This window comes from Cherax quadricarinatus, chromosome 38 (genome assembly GCF_038502225.1).
Source record: "Cherax quadricarinatus isolate ZL_2023a chromosome 38, ASM3850222v1, whole genome shotgun sequence".
NCBI lineage: Eukaryota > Metazoa > Arthropoda > Malacostraca > Decapoda > Parastacidae > Cherax > Cherax quadricarinatus.
Genome location: NC_091329.1, coordinates 15,277,723 through 15,295,827, shown reverse-complemented (window position 1 = coordinate 15,295,827; position 18,105 = coordinate 15,277,723). Strand labels below are relative to the sequence as shown.

The 18,105-nt window shown below is 39.2% G+C and overlaps 1 protein-coding gene across 1 annotated transcript in view; it reads left to right on the top strand.

The window, feature by feature from the left end:
* hlk (hulk) overlaps positions 1 to 18,105 on the top strand; it is a 118,231-nt gene that overhangs the window by 55,065 nt on the left and 45,061 nt on the right. Inside the window, exons 11-20 of the mRNA XM_070092126.1 lie at positions 911 to 1,093; positions 1,307 to 1,438; positions 2,685 to 2,867; positions 6,813 to 6,944; positions 7,186 to 7,374; positions 14,673 to 14,813; positions 15,174 to 15,356; positions 15,551 to 15,691; positions 16,278 to 16,460; positions 17,016 to 17,056. Coding sequence (XP_069948227.1) covers positions 911 to 1,093; positions 1,307 to 1,438; positions 2,685 to 2,867; positions 6,813 to 6,944; positions 7,186 to 7,374; positions 14,673 to 14,813; positions 15,174 to 15,356; positions 15,551 to 15,691; positions 16,278 to 16,460; positions 17,016 to 17,056 — 1,508 coding nt within the window. The remainder of the gene's footprint in view (positions 1 to 910; positions 1,094 to 1,306; positions 1,439 to 2,684; positions 2,868 to 6,812; positions 6,945 to 7,185; positions 7,375 to 14,672; positions 14,814 to 15,173; positions 15,357 to 15,550; positions 15,692 to 16,277; positions 16,461 to 17,015; positions 17,057 to 18,105) is intronic.

Sequence of the window (18,105 nt, the reverse complement as noted above, 5' to 3'; positions counted from 1 at the left end):
AGTAGTACAACGCCTGCACTTTGAAGGAGGGGTTTGAGATATTGGCAGTTTGGAGTGACTATCTAAACTGTTGTATCTGGACGTCTCTGCAAAGACAGTGATTATGTATGAGTAATGGTGAAAGTGTTGACTGATAATGAAAGTTTTTTCTTTTGGTTTGGGTTTTTCTTTCTTTTGGGTCACCGTGCCTTGGTGGGAAACTGCCGACGTGTTAAAAAAATTAAATATGTTTTTAAAAATTTGGAAAAAATCAGTACCGATGAGTTTAAGCTGTCTGGAGAAAAAGAGGTCAAATAATGTGCAAATTATGAGAAGCAGTGTATGAATTTTTCTCGTACAGTAACAGTACAGTCACAGTACCAGGGATAGAATAATTAACAACTACATATACTACAAACCGGAAATTAAAACTTGATAATACTTCACGATAGTAGTACAGTTTTTAATTGTAATTTTTTAGGGGAGCTGCCCCTCACGGGGGGAAGGATTTTTTGATGTTAGTGTAGGGCTCTTGATACAAAGAACTAGAATTATCTTCGCGAATTAAATCCGATTATCTTTAATTTCTCGGTTACTGTATGACCTCTGTGTTTAACACTTCCCATGATCATAATACTAATAATATGCAAAGACAGTAATTTCGTTGATGGCGAAAGCGTTGAATGATGGTGAAAGTGTTTCAATTTTGGGTCACCCTACCTCGGTGGGAGACAGCCGACGTGTTGAAAAAAAACTTTATATAACTAATATGGTCTAGGCCTAACGATTTTATGTAGATATAATGTATGTCGTATCTGCGCGCCTCTGGCAAGACAGTGATAATGTGAATAAGGGTGAGGGTGTTTCTTTTTCGGGTCACCCTGCCTCGGTGGGAGACTGCTAGTGAGTTAAAAAATAATGTATGTTTCAGATGACAAGGACAGCCGGAGAAGCAAGAAGGTGCTGGCAGAGTTGGAGAACATTGACGACGAGTGTGACTCCCGCGGCATCTTATTTGTCAAAATCGATAACTATGAGGAAGCTAAGGAGTACGGCATCGACACCATTCCTACACTCGTCTACTTTGAGAGCGAGATTCCCTACATATATGAAGGTGAGGCTTCAGATTAACTCTATAACAGATTTTGCTCTTAAATGCATGTCCATAGCACTCATTCATTTACGTTTTAAATGCTTTAGATTTTAAGCATATGGTATTTTTGCAAATATTAACATAAATGCAGCTTAAAAAAAGTTTGAAGGTTTCTAACGTTAGTAGCAGGTTTTTGTCATTACCAATACTAAGTGTTGTCATTTGTGTACTCAGGTGATCTGATGAAGGAGGAGGAAGTGTTGGAGTGGCTGATCCATCACATGGAACACGAGGAGATTGCTGACGTCACTGATGAGATGCTCGACAAACTCATTGCTAATGAGCCCTTCCTCGCTGTCCTCTTCTGTGAGTGTTACACCCTCTGCCACACACTACACCTTCCCTATCGTTATCCTACCTTTATTCTACACTTGCTACAATAACTTATAACCTACTATTACATTTTTTTATATTTAATTTTCTGTGGGCTATAGAAAAGTACTTGTGTACAGTGCAGCACATTTATTAAAGGAAACGTTTCGCCACGATTAGCTTCGTGCAGTTCCTTTAATAAATTTCATGGACTGTCGACAAATGTCCTTTTCCATATTTTGTCGGTATCACTAATCATTTCAGACCAACGGAAATCTGGATCAAATGATCGATAAGCTCCACAAAAGAGATTTATTTTTTTTGTTTCTCAGAGCAAACATATCAGTGGATTATTTGGTATATTGCATGTGCATCTTAAAGATAGTATATAGAAGTAATTGATTTAAATTGAAGAACATGGTTCTTGATTATATGATTTAAGGAGAGAATGAGTGAAAACAGTAAGGCAGAAAGTTTGCCTGAGAGATGATAAGATAAGAGGGGATGGAAGCAGGAAATGAAGAACTGAGGCTCCTCTGGGGAAAAAACAACTCAAGTTCCTTGATGCTGGTGAGGGGGGGGGGTCTTGATCTGAGGAATTTGACCCTTGCTCCAATTCCTTGAGTCAGTCTGAATGCCTACCATTTCCCTAGGCACTGTATGACCCATATGGGTTTAGCGCTCCCCCTGAATGTAATGATGTGATAGGTAAAATTATCTTTATTAAAGATAGGCTGTTAAACTCTGAAATTGTAATTATACTTGCTAAGAATGAATAAATATGCCAGTATAGAAGATAGTCCCAGCTAGATTGAGCAATTTTACTAGGATGTAATGAAGACGAAATCCCAAATAACATACAAAATAAGAAAATAAATAAGCAAAATAGATAAAATAAGAAAATATATTAAAGTTACGATATATTTCTACAGCTGTCATGTCGGCATGACATAAATATTTGTGTCAAAGTTTGAAGAAACCCACAGAGACATTAATTTAAAATGTGAGAGGCTGTATATTTCGACCTCCGACTGAGATGCTATTTAACCGAAGAGGATCCCAGTTGGAAGAACTTAATAGTCAGTGATCGAAACTCCAGCCGTTGTCACTAGTGACTCTAGTCGCACCACTTGGCTGAGAGTTAATATCAGGTCCAAATATGATAAATTTTCACTACACTTCAAAGTTTTCAGTCATTTGTGCCGTGACTGACTCGGTGATCATGTGACATGTGTTGTAGACGATAAGGATGACGCTGAGGACCATGAGGTGCTGGCTGAGCTAGAGAGCATCGACGATGACTGTGAGCAGGCGGGCGTCCCATTCGTCAAGATCGACAACGACGCAGAGGCTAAGGAATACGGCATTGAGGAACTCCCAACACTAGTCTACTTTGAGAACAGAATACCTAGCATTTATGAGGGTAAGTATATATTTACATGTTGTCTTTGTTAAGTATGCATATTTACCTTTGAGCAGAAAATGCTAAATTTGAAAACCAAGTAAATCAAATAACAAGAGTGTGTGTATAATTACCTCATTTGGAGTTTCAAAAGCAGATCAGAGCGATGCTTGTGGTATCCCATATTTATTTTTTAGTGTGTGGTACATACTACATCTTCTTAGATACCATTTGAACAGTCTTCCACTGTTTGTGAAGACATATCTGTAATTACCAGTTCGAGGTAATTGGCGTTATTAGTCTTATATCTATTTATGAACTCTTGTTTGTAATCGGCATCTACTGTCTCACTGTCCAACTCATTTGGCCTTATTGCCACATGAGCTAAAGTTTTCTTTGAGGTCCCTGTGGTTCGTTTGGGTGTGTGGTTTTCCTCTGTGTCCTCTTGTTTTAGTTTCCTCTCCTGTTAAGAGTAATGTGGAAAATTGCATTTATCTGAATGTAACTAATTAAGTACATAACAGTAAATGATAACAAAGATAATTATTATTTATCAATGTTACATAGACAAGTAGGAATTTGGGACACCTAGGTCGCAAAAAATGTCCCCCTTCGATACCTACCACTGTCATAACCACAAGTTGCTCTGGACCTATTAATTAAATGAAATATACATACACCAGGAATACTGGTAAATATATAAATTTGTGGACTGTATATTAAAAATAATAAATGGTTATATATATACACAATTACATAACAGAAGGAAAATATATCTTAATATCACTCACCAATTTGACTGGAGATTAATGTGTATCATACTCAGAAAACCTCACTCTAACTAAATCTATGAAAATAATGCTGGCCAGAATTACACACAAATCTAGAGAGCTTATCTGAGGTTCCTGGAGCTGTCTTGTCCAGTCGCCTGATATCTCAAGTTATGCAGGAATGCACATCCACCAATTTCACCTCCTATTTGAGAGGTGTCAACACAATTTTAACCTCTAGAGCACGAAAAATTCTTCCCATTACACCAACGTTTGTACAAAATTCAAAACCAAGATGGCGAGTCTCCTGCCCAGACGCAGGCTTTCCGTTTTCTATGACAAATATTATTAAATACAGTATAGGCCATCTATTTACCTATAAATTACCGTATTTCCGGAAAATATATACAGTATTTTCCACAAGTAACTTGTTTATCTTGTCTGTGTCCGAGAGTATTTTATTTGTTCTGTGTCATTATCATATGTCCTATTGTTCTTCATTCCTCCAAACATGGGACTTTTAGATCTGTCATTCTTTCTTCATAGCTCATTTTCCTCAGTCTGGATGCACTTCCTTTTACTTTTGGTTTCACTTTGTGTTTGACGAAGGAATGTTCCCACTATGGTTCTGCATACTTAAGATTTGGTCTCTTTAACGTGTCTTTTTCTTGGTTTCTGAAAGTCGTCCTTGTCTTGACAAGCTTGTGTTGTGCGTGTGCTCTTCATGTTCATGTTATTCTGTCTGTGAGCCTCAGATGAGAGGTTCAGTTTAGTAATTATTTCTAAATATTTTTCTTCTGGTTGTATACGTCTTATTCACAGATGGTACACTGTCACCAGTCTCCTTTCCTCATCTCTAGTCTTCATTACTTTACCTCTACCGATGTTAAACACCAGCAACCATTTATCTTACTTTTCGTGACGTTTGCCTAGGTCTTCCTTCAGCCGTCTACTAATCGCTTATCATTATTTTGAAATCGTATAAAAGCAAGTATGCGTAAAACTTGCGTTATCATGTATACACTAAGAATAACATGAGAGACGCCTCTAGTTATTTTCCTATCATGCTGCTTCATTACTTACTATAGCATTGTTTCCTCTCAGACATGCTATTACCTTTCCTGTTACCTCAGTTTGCTTCTCCATTTTGGCAAGTAATCTCTGTGGTACTATGTCAAAGGATTTTCTAACGTTCTGGGTATATGCGGTCTATCCATCCTCTTACTTTTATTGCTACATAAATTCCATAAATCTTTAAGGTTTGTTAGGCACAGCTTTATACAGCACCTTGTGGAAGGCATTCTTAAAACTGGAGCGATGTTAAGGCACAATTCCTACAGTGCAGTGCATTTTCCCTCAATATCCAACTTTCCATTAGGTGTCCCGTAGCTCAATCGCTAGTGCATTCAGCTCACACACTGAGGTCCGGAGATCGAATCCCCGGTACGGCGGGTAAACATTCGGACGTGTTTCCTTAAGACACCTGTTGTCCATATTCACCCATCAGTACTAAATGGGTACCTGGGTGTTAATCGACTGGTGTGCGTCGTATCCTGGAACAAAACTGACCTAATTTGCCCGAAATGCTCAGCATAACAAGCGGCTTCCTCTATAGTAGTATGTCATTGATGTCAGCTAGTTCTGTATACCTTGTACAGGTTTTTTTTTTTTTTTTTTCAACAAGTCGGTCGTCTCCCACCGAGGCAGGGTGACCCAAAAAAGAAAGAAAATCCCCAAAAAGAAAATACTTTCATCATCATTCAACACTTTCACCACACTCACACATTATCACTGCTTTTGCAGAGGTGCTCAGAATACAAGTTTAGAAGCATATACGTATAAAGATACACAACATATCCCTCCAAACTGCTTGTAGAAATAAAGATATTATTATTATTCCTAAAGTGATGTTGAGGAATATAGTACATTCTCCCTCACTATCACCTGATCTCTCTCTCACTTTCCCCCCAGCCTCTCCCTCACTGTCATCCAACCTCTCCCTCACTATCCCTCACCCTCCCCCTCAAAATCCTTCAGCTTCTCCCTCAAAATCCTTCAGCCTCCCATTCAAAATCTTTCAGCCTCTCCCTCAAAATTCTTCAGCCTTTCCCTTAAAATCCTTCAGCCTTCCCCTCAAAATCCCTCAGTTTCTCCCTCGACCATTCTTTTTCTTGTAATCCTTTCAAATATTTTGTATATCTGTACTCATGACACTGGTCTTTAGTTTAGGATTTCTTGCTTCTTTCCTTTTTTATGAATGTCTGTCTTAAAGTTTGTTTTTAGTGTTTTGTTGAGGATGTGAGTGATTTGTACAGAACTTAGGTTCTTGCTTTTAACATAAGAACATAAGAACGAAGGAACACTGCAGTAGGCCTACTGGCCCATGCGAGGCAGGTCCAAGTCTCCTACCGGCTTAAGCCAATTCACCCAACCTAGTCAGGTTAGGTCACCTTGACTTAAGGGAGGAACACGGCAACCGTCCTGGTAGCACAAGCTAATCAGGTCCAACTCACACCCACCCACACCCACTCATGTATTTATCCAACCTATTTTTAAAGCTACACAACGTTCTGGCTTCTAGGACTGTACTTGGGAGTTTGTTCCACTCATCCACAACTCTATTACCAAACCAGTACTTTCCTATATCCTTCCTGAATCTGAATTTTTCTAACTTAAAACCATTGCTGCGAGTCCTGTCTAGGCTAGATATTTTCAGCACACTATTTACATCCCCTTTATTTATTCCTGTCTTCCATTTATACACCTCAATCATATCCCCCCTAATTCTACGTCTTTCTAGAGAGTGCAGATTCAGGGCCCTTAGTCTATCCTCATGGGGAAGGTTTCTGATACATGGGATCAACTTTGTCATCCTTTGTATCTGTTGTGATGATTGGCACTGAAGCCTATGAGTCTCAGTAGAGAGGAGAACATTAGAGTGAGCTGTTTGCGTGTGTGCATTCGTGCTTGCGTATGTATGCACGCATGCTTGCTCATGCGTGTGTATACATGCATGCTTGCATATGTGTATGTGTACATGCTTGCGTATGTGTGAATACGCACTGTCACTTCATTTACTTTGTATTTTTATTACTTAATGTATGTGCTTATGAATATGTATGAATGTACACTTGTAAAAGAGTAGACGAAGCAAGACCACTCACTGACCAATTCTCTTTTCCCCGCGGGTGTGCAGGCGACCTCTCTAACGAGCAGGAGGTGTTGGCCTGGCTACTCCAACAGAAGAACACCGACACCATCGAAGAGGTCACTGACGAGATCCTGGATGATCTTATCGCCAACTTCGAATACGTTGCTGTCTACTTTAGTAAGTAAAACAATTTTCTCTATGGCGTCGAAAACGGGTTATAAGGAAGTTGAATAAATTGCAGGTGCAAGTTTTATCGATTCGGTGATGCGTGTGTTTCCAGTCAAAAACGAAATGCTTTGCATTGAAAAAACTAAAACCTATTGGATGAGGCCACGTGTTATTATTTTTATTATAATTATTATTAATTAACCTGAACAAGCGCAGTAGTACTGTGCTGACACTCCATATATTCACTCAGGCGGAAAGTGCGAGGAGGGCCAGAAATGTGACAAGATCTTGGACGAGCTGGAGAACATCGACGACGACACTGATGAGCATGGTATGCACTTCGTCACCACCGAGGAGACCAGCCTGGCCCACGAGCACGGTGTCAAGAGCTTCCCCGCACTCGTGCTCTTCAGAAACGGCGAGCCCGTCATCTATAAAGGTATGGTGAAGCTGGCGGACGGTGTGAGAGAGGAAGAGTGTGTTTAAATTAGTATGTGGGTGGGTGAGTGTATGGGCGAGAGAAATAATGTATGGAAGATGGTGTATGGGTGAGAGAGACAAATAGTGTTAGGGAAGAGAGTTGTGGATGAGTGAAACAAAATCCCAGGTAGCGTCATTGAAGAGTTTCGGTAAGCTTTACATACAGGTTGGACGGGTACATATAAGGTACATGACTGGCATAGCATTGGCAAGTAGGCCTGCTGCAGCGTGTTCTTTTGCTCTTGTATTGTGAGTGCAAGAGACTGTATAAGACAGTTGAGCGCAAGAGGGATTGAGAGTATGTTAAGAAAGACTAGAAAAGTGTGCATGAGAGTGGATGTGTACTCACCTAGTTGTGGTTGCAGGGGTCGATTCACAGCTCCTGGCCCCGCCTCTTCATTGGCCGCTACTAAGTCACTCTTTCTGCTCCATGAGCTTTATCATACCTCAGATTGTGAGTGAATATGAGTGCGTATGAGTGGGTGTGTGAGAGTGTTTAGTTATGTACTATTTACAAATCTTATATACATTGGATGAATTCCATTAATAATCAGGAACACTTTTTACCTAATTTCTTGATAAATTGCAAAATTACATTCTGTATACGTTATTGTTAATTTCGAAAAAGCTTGGCAACTTCATTTTAAAAATGCCATACCAACAAGAGAGATTTTCGTTAGATTTGGTTTTAAGAGGAAGAGACTAGGGATTTTATCTTTTTTTTTTATAGCTGAAACTAGGCTTATTTATGCAAGAGTAAATAAATAATTTTGCTTTATTGCTTTAAGTGTGTTGCAGTCATCAAGAAAACATAGCGAGTTATACTTAAAATTATATGTAGATCTAGTGTACGACTTTCATACTCTCACAGGTGTCTTGTTCCTGCATGTAGAGATAACAGTCTCTTAAACAGCCAACACTTAGTGACACTCAGCAAAGAAAAACTTATCTTCTACTCGTCGATGTCGTGATCGTCCAGCCCATAGTCTGTCATTGATTAATGGCTACTCGCAGTCTCCTCCTTTGGCTTAGAAAAATGCCTCCTAAATTTAATCCAGAAGATGTTTCGTCGTACATACCTTCCTTTCGACCAGTCTTGAAGCAGCATGCTCGGTGCAGGGTTCACACACTTCTGCCTACAGATGCGTAGCCTCGACCAGTCGTGAACTAGCATACACTATGCTGGGTCCACACTCCTGCCCACAGATGAGTCGCTTCGACCAGTCTTGAATTTCCTTTTGGCTCCGTTACATTGCATACAAACACTTGGAGAAAGAAACGGCTTCATTATACCTCTTTACAACGTCATACACACACAATGCTAATGTGTGACTTATTGTCCTCAGGTTGCAGTAACTCTCCGGATAGCCTGCCTCACGTTTGGCGTTACTCATTTGATATCATTCCTCATGTCACCTAGACTCATGTATGATGGAATTCCACTAGTAACACTACAAGACAATAGCTGTGCCGAGAATCACCATCCCCAGGACAGGTACTACTTGAATCATTTCCAGCGATACTCTACGCCTCACAGACGTGTTAACCCAAGTCATAACTGTGATAGCTGGAACTTGTGTCTGTGAATCAGTGGATTCCTGTCAACTCTGTGATGTTACTATTTTATGCAGTAAAATCCTTTTGGAGTAGTGCTTTCTTTTCACACCTCTGCATGCTAATGTTGTATGTAGAGAAGGATTGTGCATTATACCTTAGCAGTCTTGTGCTGGACTACCCAGATGAAACAGATGACCGCAACATAGAGCAGCTAAGGTGGTGAGGACACTGGGTAAGGACAGCATTAAGTAGGAGTTGTGGTGCGTCTGGTATTGAAATCATGAAACGCTAAAACCGGGAGTCATTTAGCACAAGGACTAGTGAAGGCTCGATCCTCTGTCAGCTAATCGCAAGTCAGTGTAACCCTTTGTTAATAATCATTATGGACCATAACCACCATCTCCCCGGTCTAGGGAGGTTCCTTGATTCTTGTGAGGGGCTCTTGATCCAAAGAATTGGATTTGTCCTATCTCCTTGGATCGACTCTGAATGCCTTCCATACCCCCAGGTGCTGTATAACCTCTACGGGTTTAATGCTTCTCCAAGAATGTAATAATAATGTGTACTACAATGAGCACTGGGCCCGAAAGGACGTTCAGTACTTTTTACTATAAAAACACCTTAGTAACGCACACTCACATTTAAATACATCCATGCATTAAAAACCCATTCAAGACAGCCCTTATAGTCTCGCTATCAAAAGCCAAAAGTAATAAATACTAACTCACAATAAGTCTAAAGCACACACTTCTTTTAACTTTGCCATTAATGAAATCACACTAATAAACTTAAAGCGTCACCGCTAATTTTGAGTCATGAAATACTGCCCAACCTAAGCTGTAGGCACTTTCATTGTACGTGGCTCCAGTCCATAGCAGCATGCCACAAACTGCGCAGAAAGGGTTGTAGGATAGCAGGCAGGTGATACCGTGTGAGGTTCGTAAGTATATACTCCAATCAACAGAGAATCCTCTTAAAGTGACTATTCTTGTGGACAGAGAAGAAGCAAACACTCACGTCCTGCCAAACGCTATACAACTTCATGCTTCTCAGCAGAGCATCCCACTTCACTGAGACAGAAGTTGGTTATAGAGTGTCCTTAATGTAGCAGCGTTCTCATCAGCATCAGTTTCGTTCATCACATTATCCACATTAAACCACAGGTGCTGTATAACCCTTGTGGGTTTAGTACTAGGAGGGTTTTGGGATATTGGCTCTTTGGAGTGACATCTGAACTGGCGTCTCTGCAAAGACAGTGATTATGTGTGAATGATGGTAGTGAAAGTTTATTTTTTGGGTCACCCTACCTCGGTGGGTGACTTCTGAATTGTCGTATCTGAGCGCCTCTGCAAAGACAGTGATTGTGTATGAGAGAGGTGAAAGTATTGAATGATAATGAAAGTATTTTCTTTTTTAGGGATTTTCTTTCTTTTTTGGGTCACCCTGCCTCGGTGGGAGACGGCCGACTTGTTAAAAAAAAGTGGTGTAAATATTATACAGAGAATTCGGAGTGTGGAAATTAGGAGGAGGGGTGGAGTTACTAAAAGTATTAGTCAGAGGGCTGAAGAGGGGTTGTTGAGGTGGTTTGGTCATTTAGAGAGAATGGATCAAAGTAGAATGACATGGAAAGCATATAAATCTATAAGGGAAGGAAGGCGGGGTAGGGGTCGTCCTCGAAAGAGTTGGAGAGAGGGGGTAAAGGAGGTTTTGTGGGCGAGGGGCTTGGACTTCCAGCAAGCGTGCGTGAGCGTGTTAGATAGGAGTGAATGGAGACGAATGGTACTTGGGACCTGACGATCTGTTGGAGTGTGAGCAGGGTAATATTTAGTGAAGGGATTCAGAGAAACCGGTTATTTTCATATAGTCGGACTTGAGTCCTGGAAATGGGAAGTACAATGCCTGCACTTTAAAGGAGTGGTTTGGGATATTAGCAGTTTGGAGGGATATGCTGTGTATCTTTATACGTATATGCTTCTAAACTGTCGTATTCTGAGCACCTATGCCAAAACAGTGATAATGTGTGAGTGTGGTGAAAGTGTTGAATGATGATGAAAGTATTTTCTTTTTGGGGATTTTCTTTCTTTTTTGGGTCACCCTGCCTCGGCGGGAGACGGCCGACTTGTTGAAAAAAAAAAAAAAAAATATATATATATATATATATATATATATATATATATATATATATATATATATGCAATAAGATCACAGTAAACAGGTGATTCCAAAATATGCAAAATCAGCAAAAAGTAACTGTGTCAATTCCCATTTTGAATTTGATTCCCCATAATTTAATCCCACCCCTCTCCCAAACACCCTAGCATTTACTTCCTTTACAACCCCATCTATAAATATATTAAACAACCATGGTGACATTACACATCCCTGTCTAAGACCTACTTTTACCGGGAAGTAGTCTCCCTCTCTTCTACACACCCTAACCTGAGCCTCACTATCCTCATAAAAACTCTTTACAGCATTTAATAACTTACCACCTATTCCATATACTTGCAACATCTGCCACATTGCTCCTCTATCCACTCTATCATATGCCTTTTCTAAATCCATAAATGCAATAAAAACTTCCCTATCTTTATCTAAATACTGTTCACATATATGCTTCAATGTAAACACCTGATCTACACATCCCCTACCCACTCTAAAACCTCCTTGCTCATCCGCAATCCTACATTCTGTCTTACCTCTAATTCTTTCAATTATAACCCTACCGTACACTTTTCCTGGTATACTCAGTAAGCTTATTCCTCTATAATTTTTACAGTCTCTTTTGTCCCCTTTCCCTTTATATAAAGGGACTATACATGCTCTCTGCCAATCCCTAGGTACCTTCCCCTCTTTCATACATTTATTAAACAAAAGTACCAACCACTCCAACACTATATCCCCCCCTGCTTTTAACATTTCTATCATGATCCCATCAGTTCCAGCTGCTTTACCCCCTTTCATTTTACGTAATGCCTCACGTACCTCCCCCACACTTACATTCTGCTCTTCTTCACTCCTAAAAGATGGTATACCTCCCTGACCAGTGCATGAAATTACTGCCTCTGTTTCTTCCTTAACATTTAAAAGTTCCTCAAAATATTCTCGCCATCTACCCAATACCTCCATCTCCCCATCTACTAACTCCCCTACTCTGTTTTTAACTGACAAATCCATATTTTCCCTAGGCAACCACTCTGAAAGAATAGAGAAATTCCAAGCGCTTTCGTGACTACTCACATTATCAAGGAACTTGATAATGTGAGTAGTCACGAAAGCGCTTGGAATTTCTCTATTCTTTCAGAGTGTTTGTTTTGCATATATATATATATATATATATATATATATATATATATATATATATATATATATATATATATTTATATATATATATATATATATATATATTTATATATATATATATAAATATATATATATATAAATATATATATATATATATATATATATAAATATATATATATATAAATATATATATATATATATATATATATATATATATATATATATATATATATATATATATATATATATATATATATATATATATATAATTGAGGAAGCCCCGCTAAACTTTGTCGAACGATAAGTAAAGTAGCTTGGCGCTAGGCCTAATGGCCCATACTTGACAGGTCCTATTCATTTCCTAGCTTGTCACTCGCATATTGATGTAACCTATTCTTACGGTAACCAAGGAATAAGCTTCACTAAACCAAATAACCCATGCTAGGCAGTTCTTGTTCAAATCCAGCCTGTTAAGCATGACCCAACATGCGTGGTGCAGTACTTCATTTCTCTTATGGTTGTACGGGTGTGCGATCAGGTCGCTGAGTCTGGAACTGGGATGTACTTCATAGCTAATTTTGCAATCACGTCAGAAATTTATTCCTTTTCAGTGCATTGAAATTGGGTTTGGTCTTGATTAGGGCAGCTTCAGGTTTTTTCTCTTGTGTTTGTCATGTATTGTGTAAAATTTCAGCACTCCCAATTTATTGTATGTGATACTTCAGGTGTTGGGTCACACACATATGACCCTAAGAGTTGTGCCTATATAAACCCAGACTCTTTCAGTCTCCTGTATTTCCGAAGATGATATCAGACGGTGATCGAAGTGTACAATCTCCCTCTACACTGTTTTTGCTCCTATATAAGTTCCCTCAGTTTATCGGCAAGTATCCACAACACCTTGATGCTTCAGTGCATGGTTGTACATGCTGTACATACTATGCACATCAGTTTCCTACGAGACCACCATCAAAATATCCAGTGCTTTCAGCACATGCGTTTTGAGTTGCTTCATACAAGGAATCCATGTCAAGAACCCGGCCAAGGACCACTAACAGAACTACACCATGAAATAGCACAAAAGAACCAGACTCTCACCCGAAACCCAGTGAAATGGACGACCATCGGGTTTTGAGAGGTAAACCAGTAGCTAGCTGCAGCGGCTCATTGTCTACCATCACACAGACAAGTCACTTTAAGAGTGAATTCTTAGGAATGTATTACCCATGTCATCCACACATTAAGGCCTTTACTACGTCGCGGATAACGCTAATCACACCATCCACGGTCATGACAGACCGTGTGTTACTCAAAGCGCAGGACCATCGCCTGGGAAAACTCTCACAAGCATCACGAAACAACCCTCACTTTGAATGGCATGTTACTCAAATTGCTGTAGAAAGCAAAACAAAAAGTACCACAATCTCAAAGACGAGGCTGGGGAGAGTGTCAGACTTCCCAGTGGTGTCACAGGTTATATACAGGTCAAATACTGGCAAGGTATGAAGGTATCTGGGAAAGACTTCCTTGATATCTTTAGTCAGCCTAACCAAAGGAGACTGTCGTCGATTGGAATTTACGGAAGCCGAACTGTACTGTTTACATGAATGGCTCATTAAAGAGCTCTGTCTGCAGTTCGCAGCCGCCAGTAGTTCCAGTCTGGTTTGGAAATTTCCAGAACCACAGACTATCGCTAACAGTGGGGAAGTACATTATTCGCCGAAATAAAATTATACAAATCCGATGAAAAACAAGTGATAGAGGAGTAAGGTACGATACCATTTAGTAATTCAGTCCATTCCCTTCCAGAGCAATGGAAGTAGACGCAGATATGGCAGCAATCTTTGTTTTCTTTCCCAAATATCAGGCTATAAGGCTTCTCGGAGTCTGACATCTGGACAAAATAAAGTCTGAGGCGAGTATAATCCTGACGGATTATACTCGTTTATCTCCTAAATGGGAGCCGAAAAGAGGAAGAAGGAGTCACTTCAAATTGGAAATTGAAAATAATTTGAAAATGTGTTTTGAAGCTTTGCTGTGATGTCTTTTAGGAGTGGAGCTTTGCTATGATGTCTTTTAGCTGTGAGAGAGATGTCAGTCAGGAGCCACCACGTAGGAACATAGTCTACTACACAGGTCACAAACTGTACATTTACAGACAAGATTTTTCTCCTAACTGTAGGTTATTTGTAAACTAATAGACTATATAAATAATCTCTATATATTTCCTCAGCTAAGGTAATAATTGTTAATTAAACTATAATTTGGTAAATACTTTACAATGCGTATTGTTGTGAGAGTGAATGATTTATCTCGAATGCACTGGTAGATTATTCAGTCCTGGTTGCAATATATTATAACAACTTTTGTTTTCCTGAGCGAGATCTTTCATACCAGGTGACATCAGTGATGAGGACGCTGTACTCAGATGGCTAACGGATGACGACACGCTGGAGATACCAAACCAGATTGAGGAAGTAAACAAGCGCATGCTGGAGCGAATCCTCAACACATCAGAAAATGTTGCTGTCTACTTTTGTGAGTAATGCTTCATTTAACATTTTCATTATACCTTTTTTTGTCCTGAATTACTCATATGGGTTTTAGCGATTACTTATGAATAAATATGAATAGTAATAATATTTATTATTATTATTGCTCTCCTATAAACCTAAGAGTATGAGCGTTACTTATTAATTTATAAATTTCATATCTAGATAGTAAGTAAAAGTGTGAGTGTGGTGAAAGTGTTGAATGATGATGAAAGTATTTTCTTTTTGGGGATTTTCTTTCTTTTTTGGGTCACCCTGCCTCGGTGGGAGACGACCAACTTGTTGAAAAAAAAAAAAGTAAAAGTGTCAAGTGGTTTGTAATTTTTTGCCTTTGCAATATCAACAGATGCTGAAAATGACAAGAAGAGCAGGAAAATTCTCACTGAACTAGAGAATATCGACGATGAATGTGATGACATCGGCATTGACTTCGTAAAGATATCTGATGATGGTATAGCAGAAGAATATGACATAGTAAGCCTGCCAGCCCTCGTATACTTCAGAAACCGCTTCCCTCAGATATACGAAGGTAAAGAGCTACTTCCCTCTTCCTCAGGCGTTTCATTAATATTTTGAGACGTGCAACCCTTATATCTCGCATTAACTGTAAAATAAATAATTTAACAAGTACCACTGTAGGATGCTTCTACAAATATTCTTTTTTATATAAAGTCTCGTTAAGCTCAAAGTGTGCATCTACCTGAATTCCTCAATTTTTTGCAGGTGACCTGAAAGACGAGGAGGCACTTTTAGAATGGCTTATAGACAATAAGGACAAAGGTCCAGCCTCAATTATTGAAGAAGTTGATGGAAAAATGTTACAGAGCCTGGTGGACGGCTTCGAGTACCTCGTCGTTTACTTTTGTGAGTAGCATGTTGAGAGGTCTTGAAGGGTTTCAGTAGTAGTCTCAGGAATACATGCAAAATAATTGTGGTTTAAGTGTGAAGCAGCAAATGGATGTAATACATAACAGAATCAACAAGAGCATGGCATCGAGCATGCTGTGATGTAATGACTCCTTTCAAATTGCAGAGTGGAAAAAAATAGAAGATATAGATAGCATTCTTTATAGGTTTGTTTAATAATTAAATCATGTCTAAGCAGTTTATTTTAGTGTTAGTACCTTTATTCATTGTGTGGGCATAATTTGGCTAAATATCTTATGACTGATTTGAATGAATACAAGAATATTCTCATTCTGAAATTTTGAATATTTGGTAAGAAATATGTAGCATATAAAAATAGTTTTCAGAGGGGTCATAAGACTATGAATCATTTGAGTTGTAAGTAGTACAGGCAAGTTGTTTAGGCTAGCTTCCCCAAGAAATGTGACAGCTATAATATGCTTACCATTACAGCATGTGAGGGGCTCATGGACAGCTACTGTAATGTCTATATTTCAGTTACGTTACTGCAGGCAGCGCTATTTACGTATCGTTTACCTCCCAGACGACGACAACTGCCCGACGTGTGAGACTGTCCTGGCCGAGCTGGAGACCATCGATGACGAGACGGACGAGGTGGGCATCCAGTTCGTCAAGACCAACGACGTCGATGTCGCTGAAGACCTAGGCATCACTCATTTACCAGCCCTCGTGTACTTCGAGGGTGGAGTGCCTAGCATCTACGATGGTAATTGTCGGGGCAAATGTTTAAAAAAATATATAATCCTGGACATGCTGAAAGGGATCATAATTATTAAGACTTTTTAAAATGTTTTTACATTTTTTTCTGTCAGGTACGATGAGTTTCTCTAATATCTTCTGGTTAAGAAAGTGTTAATTGTGTTAAAATTCCAATAATCATGTGTTTCCCTTGCCATAACTAATATAGAAATAGGATATAATTAAATGTTTTTTAAACTCCTAAATCCTGATGCTTCAGAGCATGCTACTCATCATAATTTAGTAGAAAACTGGCTTAGATAGACATCACCAAGCTAGGACATTATTATCATCTGGTAGATCTAGTGCTAATATTTGTCTTGCCTATAACATTTGAAAAGCGAAAAAAAGGACAAATGTATATTCGTGTTCATAGTATTAATTTAATGTTTTACTAGTGCTTAGCTATTATAATAATGACTTAACACCCTACAAAGTGGGGAGGTCAGGGATTCAAAGCCCCCAGGGTGACTGACCTAATACAACTATGCTCCTCATTAGGTCACGTCTGTTGCATCCCCAGGTGACATCGCAGGGAATGAGGAAGTCTATTCTTGGCTTATAGCGGAGACACGTAAGCAGAGCTTTGTTGTTGTAGCATCCCTCAGCAGGACTGACATGGCTCCCGGTGGGCTTCCTCCTCCCCTCACCGCCTGCTGCATCAGGTTTTAAGTTAATGCTGACAGTTTATTATATATTTAGGATAGCTGCGCATGCTTTCGTCCAAGATCACCTGAAGTGTCGTTTCCCAGGGAAAGCAGTAACCTTAAATTATGCGGATTCTTAGATTACGGGGATTTAGCAGTTTTATATTATACAAATTTTAGCAAGGTTAGGTTAGATAACTAGGCTAATTTTGGTGCAAATTTAAAAATTAGCATAACTTCTTTTAACTGTTGTCTTTGGGACGAATTTTCAGGTGATCCTTAGTCTCTTATAAAAAAAATATTAATGTTCTGGATAACTGGGAACACGTGAAAGTGAGGAGGAAACCAAGGGAGGCAAAGTCCTTAACCAGCCTAAGATGTAAATACGTATATTAAGATATTTTCTACACGATATAAGGTGTCCTTTGCATTGCATAGTATACTATAGTTATTTTATTTTGAAAAGTTAGCCCTATGGTTAATGCACTCATTGATGAGGTTACCCAGCACTTTTTTTCGAATATTAATATGAAACGCATTACCTCACGAATCTGTCCAAGTTGGGCGATTTCATGCTTCTACTAGTGGTTGTGCTAGCATGGAATAAAATAGTAATGACTAAAACGAGAAGTGGTTGTAACCCATGCAAGTGTGCATGGGTTATTTGATTCTCCCCTCGAACCCCTTTCCCGAGGAGAACAATCAAAATAAACCTGTTAGAAAGAAATAGGACGTAATATCCGCTATACAAGACCAGTAGTCCCGTACATTTCAGTCCAGAGAGGTAAGGTCTCGTGGGTGTGATCTTACCACACCTCATCACAGCCTGAATTTATGTATTCTGACATTATATTATTGCGTTTTAAAACCTAATTGAATTATTTAAATCAAATATATAGGGCCAAAATAAACATAGGAAATTCAACACGAGGATTATGGGAGGATCGAAAATTCATGGTAGGAGAA